The 5,358-nt window shown below is 50.6% G+C and overlaps 2 protein-coding genes across 2 annotated transcripts in view; both read left to right on the top strand.

The window, feature by feature from the left end:
- The first annotated feature begins 6 nt into the window (after positions 1-6).
- Positions 7-2,891, top strand: Hoxd10 (homeobox D10). Its single transcript, XM_010607051.1, has 2 exons — positions 7-1,053; positions 2,440-2,891. Exons 1-2 carry the CDS (start codon positions 309-311, stop codon positions 2,715-2,717), a joined length of 1,023 nt encoding a protein of 340 aa, XP_010605353.1. The 5' UTR covers positions 7-308; the 3' UTR covers positions 2,718-2,891.
- Positions 2,892-3,469: 578 nt separating this feature from the next.
- Positions 3,470-5,358, top strand: part of Hoxd9 (homeobox D9) — a 4,989-nt gene continuing 3,100 nt past the window's right edge. Inside the window, exons 1-2 of the mRNA XM_033756362.1 lie at positions 3,470-3,524; positions 5,128-5,223. Coding sequence (XP_033612253.1) covers positions 3,470-3,524; positions 5,128-5,223 — 151 coding nt within the window. The remainder of the gene's footprint in view (positions 3,525-5,127; positions 5,224-5,358) is intronic.

Genomic DNA, 5,358 nt, shown 5'->3' with positions numbered 1-5,358 from the left:
ACGCAGGCCGAGCGAGCCCCGGGAGGCAAGAGGGCGGGCGCTCGCCGGAGAGCTCTGGGCCGGTTGTCTCCAGCGCGCACTATCACGGGCGCGTAGTAGATGTCGCTGTTGTCCGTGCTTACGCCGCCGGCCGGCCGGCTCTGGAGCACGTGACCTGCGAGGAGGCTGCGGCTCAAGGCCATTTTCAAATCTCATTGGCTTGGTTGTCATGTGGTCGGCAGAGGCATCCACAATTACACGGGGAATGTTTTCCTAGAGATGTCAGCCTACAAAGGACACAATCTCTCTTCTTCAAATTCCTCCCCAAAATGTCCTTTCCCAACAGCTCTCCTGCTGCTAATACTTTTTTAGTAGATTCTTTGATCAGTGCCTGCAGGAGTGACAGTTTTTATTCGAGCAGCGCCAGCATGTACATGCCACCACCTAGCGCAGACATGGGGACCTATGGAATGCAAACCTGTGGACTGCTCCCGTCTCTGGCTAAAAGAGAAGTGAACCACCAAAATATGGGTATGAATGTGCATCCTTATATACCTCAAGTAGACAGTTGGACAGACCCGAACAGATCTTGTCGAATAGAGCAACCTGTTACACAGCAAGTCCCCACTTGCTCCTTCACCACCAACATTAAAGAAGAATCCAATTGCTGCATGTATTCTGATAAGCGCAACAAACTCATTTCTGCTGAGGTCCCTTCGTACCAGAGGCTGGTCCCCGAGTCTTGTCCCGTTGAGAACCCCGAGGTTCCCGTCCCTGGATATTTTAGACTGAGTCAGACCTACGCCACCGGGAAAACCCAAGAGTACAATAACAGCCCCGAAGGCAGCTCCACTGTCATGCTCCAGCTCAACCCTCGTGGCGCGGCCAAGCCGCAGCTCTCGGCTGCCCAGCTGCAGATGGAAAAGAAGATGAACGAGACCGCGAGCGGCCAGGAGCCCACCAAAGTCTCCCAGGTGGAGAGCCCTGAGGCCAAAGGCGGCCTTTCCGAAGAGAGGAGCTGCTTGGCTGAGGTCTCCGTATCCAGTCCTGAAGTGCAGGAGAAGGAAAGCAAAGGTATGAGCAGAGTTGCCACCCCAGCGGGGCGCGCAGTCCGGGAACCGGCGGAGAGGGAGCGCTTGGGTGCCCAGCGCAGAGCCAAGGCAGCCGAGATGGGTGCCTGACTTGGCAGGTGCTGCTCTGCCCAGCTTTTTGAGGGGAAATCTCAGTCTTGAGATGGTCCCCGCTTCTCTCCTGCTGCCATGGCCATCCGGGCCCCACGCTGATGGCGCCTGGGGAAGAGGAAAGGCTTGCTGGGTTTATTTTTCCTGAACTAGACTTGAAACACAACAAAAGAGGCAAAGAGACCTGCGGCTCATAAACAGGGCCCCTGAGCCTCTTTTCTCCTGGTCAGATTTGCAGTCCTAGTTTTGCCTGGCACCCAGTGATCTTTTAAAGGCAGTCCAAGGTACCGTGTTTGTGTCACCCCGCATCCTGCGAGCTTGGGGAACGAGATGGTTGGGCCAGTTCGCGCTTGGGTGGGGGAAAAGGTCTTCCTGCCTTTGCAGGGCTAGGTAACCTTGGCTTTGTCTGGGGAAAGTGCAGCAGGCTTTGCAATCATCTACAAAGAGGGCAAGGGCAGAGGGGGGAGAATGCTACTGCAAAGTCCACTTTGTAAGGCCAGCCTAAGGGCTGGACTGAGGCAGAGAGCCAGGGATCTGGGTCTTTGAGAAGGAACCCTGTCCCCTGAGCCTCTCCCCTATGCCCAGAGGTGGGCCACCTTAGGGGTTACAGTGCTGGGAAATGCTTTTGTATGGACACAGAAGACATGAGAATTCAGAAAATTCTGACAGAATGCAACAATGCCCAGGCAGGTTGGAGAAGGTATCCTTGCTTCCTCGTGTATTTTTTGGAAAGAATAGATTGATGTACCTACAAACCTGGCTGTTGGGCTCCCTGCTTGCCTAGAAGTCGTGGGGAAGCAGCAGCAGACTTGGTGACATAAGGCTGCAGTGGAGTTGGTAGGCTTGTGCAGGCTGTGGCTTCTTCCTCTCCACCTTGTCATAAGCTAACCACTTAGAAGGTTACTGGGGAGATCCTAGAAAGTTTACCATTATGCTTACGTTTTTGTGCAAGTCAGAAAGTTCTGTGCATATGTGTATATGGGTGTGTGTGTGTGTGTGTGAGAGAGAGAGAGAGAGAGAGAGAGAGAGAGAGAGGGAGAGAGAGCGTGAGTGGGAGCGCACGTGAGCACCCTGATGAATGCATCCTTCCATTCTGTCCCTTTGGGCATTTCTAATTTGGCATAAATTGAAAAGCCCTTCCAGGCCCCACCACTGTAATGTTTAAGACCAGCATTGCCCAAAGCGGCCTGCTTGCCACTAGGGTCATGGCCAAGGGTATATTTCAACAAACTGAGAGAAAAAAATCTTGATTTTTTTCTTCTTCCTTTAATTTTGTTAGAGGAAATCAAGTCTGATACTCCAACCAGCAATTGGCTCACTGCAAAGAGTGGCAGAAAGAAGAGGTGCCCTTACACTAAACACCAAACGCTGGAATTAGAGAAAGAGTTCTTGTTCAATATGTACCTCACCCGCGAGCGCCGCCTAGAGATCAGTAAGAGCGTTAACCTCACCGACAGGCAGGTCAAGATTTGGTTTCAAAACCGCCGAATGAAACTCAAGAAGATGAGCCGAGAGAACCGGATCCGAGAACTGACCGCCAACCTCACCTTTTCTTAGGTCCGAGGCCTGTGGGAGGCCAGGATCAGAGAGGGGGCACCTTGTTCCAGGGCCCAGTGCTGGAGGACTGGGAAGGCGGAAGCAAAACCTTCATTGCTCTTTGTTTTTTGTTTTGTTTTGTTTTCCTGTTAGAATGTGACTTTGGGGTTATTCTGTTCGTGCTGCAAGTGATCTGTAATCCCTATGAGTATATATATATATATATATTTATATATATATATATATACACACACACACACACACACACACACACACACACACACACAATGCAGGGTAACTATTACTGCGCACATTCATTTGGGTCTTAACTTATTGGAAATGTAGAGTATCCATCTAACCATCCATCCATACTTCCAGCAATGTGACTTTTTTCATGTTTTTCCTAATGCAAAAGTTCTGTGTGTGTGATTTGTCCCTGAACTCATGGCATTTTTTAATATATTCAGTACTTTTAAATTACACACACACATATATTTAAAAAATGAAAACCCACAAGCTTTGGGGGGAGGGGGACTAAAAAAGCACATTACAATGTATCTTTTCACAAATGAACTTAGCAGTTGTCCTTGGTGAGATGGAATATGACGACTTATGCCTTGTAGCCTTTCCCTTGTGGTGCATCTGTGGTTTGGTAGAAGTACAACAGCAACCTGTCCTTTCTGTGCATGTTCTGGTCGCATGTATAATGCAATAAACTCTGGAAATGAGTTTTCTCCCTCTACTTTCTAAAACGAAAATATGTTTTGGTGGAAATGAAAGGCTTTGAGGAGGTTCTCTTCGTGGACGCTGCCAGGTTGGAGCATTCGGGTGAGAGAGTGACAGAGGGCAAGAAAAGGAGAGGACAGAAAAGCAGGAGGAGGCCTAGGATGATGCTGGAATTGGGCAGGGGTTGATGGGAGAGGGGTGATAATCCAGCCTGGGTGTGCAGTTTTCAGAACTGTTTAGAAGGGAGTCCTCTCTCCTCTTCCAGCCCCCCAATCACAGTGACTTGTTCCCTGCTCCATGGGTATGAGCTTCTCTCTAGTTGGAGCCTGGTACGGAAGCCTATACCCAAAGCCAATTTCTCCTCTCAGCACCCCACATGTGTGTTTTCTTCTCTTTTGCTTCAGTTATGTTATTTTTAATGCTTTCAGTGAGATCTTGGTGACTTCTGTTTGGGGAGCCATCGTCAGGGGCTAGGTTGAAACTAGTCTTGCCCACCTGGAAGCTGCCCAGCCTCCATTGCAGCAGCAAGGACAAGCAGCACTGTAGCATTTGCACTGGATCCAATCCCCGCTTTCTCATCCCCACCCCTATCCCAAGTGCAAGACAGCCAGACCCCAGTGAGACCAAGGATGGGTGAGTTTTTCCCATCCCACTTTGCCTTGGTTTCCTTGTGGAGGGATTTTCTCTTGTCATTACCTTTTAGTGACCCACACAAATTTTTTCAAAAGAAAAGATTTATACCCAGCTAAACCTCCTACTATTTAATTACAAAATGCAGATGGCCACTGCATCTGAGCGGCAAGAAAATGCAGAAAAGGTTACTGAAAGAGAATTCGCAAGCGAACGTGACTTCCTATGAAATCCAATATACCATTTACAGACAAGGCTTGGGAAATTCCCACCAACTTCTACAGAATCCCCACCAGAGTTCAGATTTACCTACTACTGCCAGGGAAAGGGAGGAGAAATTTTGGGGATGGGGGAGTACTGACATTGGATTCGTTGCCCCAGATCCTGCCTGCAGTTTCAAAGGGTCTCCAGTAGCTTCAAGGCATTTCATAAAATAGGTCCTTTTCAGTCCTCCTACCCGTCCCTAAGAACCACCCGTTAAGGTTCTCTGAGCCTCAGAGCCTCATGCAAGGAGTCTTTGGGACAGTCAGTGGTCCCAAAGGGGTGCCAGTTTTGAGAAAGGGATCTGAATCAATCCTGGGCTGTGAACACTGAAATAGTTTTGCCCCAGACTTACACTGGTTGGGCAAAAGAAGGAGGGTAATTTTCGATGTTTTCTCCCAGCGATGTGGGGAGCGCCATTAGTTGATGAGAGGGGGCCTTGTCAAGGAGGGAAACCTGTGCTACAGGAAAGGACAGTGCCTCTGAAACAAAATCAGAAAGCCTTTGGCAAAGGCAATCAATCAGGCCATAAGCAGCCGTTTACCCGCTTTCTCTCCAGGGCTGGAGGTGGGCTGGGAGCCGTCCAAGGGTTCTGGGCAACTTGTAGAGCAAGGAATATGCTCTCACCGCCCGGCGCCCTGGCCGCTTTTGTCTCGGCTCCCAGCCGGGCTTCAGAGGCTTTGTACCATGGATTTGGGAGTGACAATGGGCATTTCCTTCAGATTCAAGGCTGCCCAGCCTTACCGCTGGAGACAAGAAAAAAAATTGGAAAGGGGGTGGCCCTAGGACCTGGCCATTCGGATTTTTCACACAGCTCGGGAATCCACTTGGAGGCCTCCGAGGCTCCAGGCCAACATCGGTCCTGAGGGTGGAGGTGCGGCTCCCTCGGGCCTCACTGAGGCAGGGCCAGGTCGGCGGGCTAGCATTGGGGTCCTTGCCTCTGTGACATGTTCTCTTCCAGAGCTTCCCCAGCAGCTCGGAGAAGAGGAGGCACCCGCCACTGTCTGCGCCCGCCCGCAAGCACTCCACCGCCCGCCGGCCCTTC

This window comes from Fukomys damarensis, unplaced genomic scaffold (assembly GCF_012274545.1).
Source record: "Fukomys damarensis isolate Sample0158 unplaced genomic scaffold, DMR_v1.0_HiC HiC_scaffold_26, whole genome shotgun sequence".
NCBI lineage: Eukaryota > Metazoa > Chordata > Mammalia > Rodentia > Bathyergidae > Fukomys > Fukomys damarensis.
Note: the sequence above shows the minus strand (reverse complement) of the source record. Positions and strands in the feature narration are given on the sequence as shown.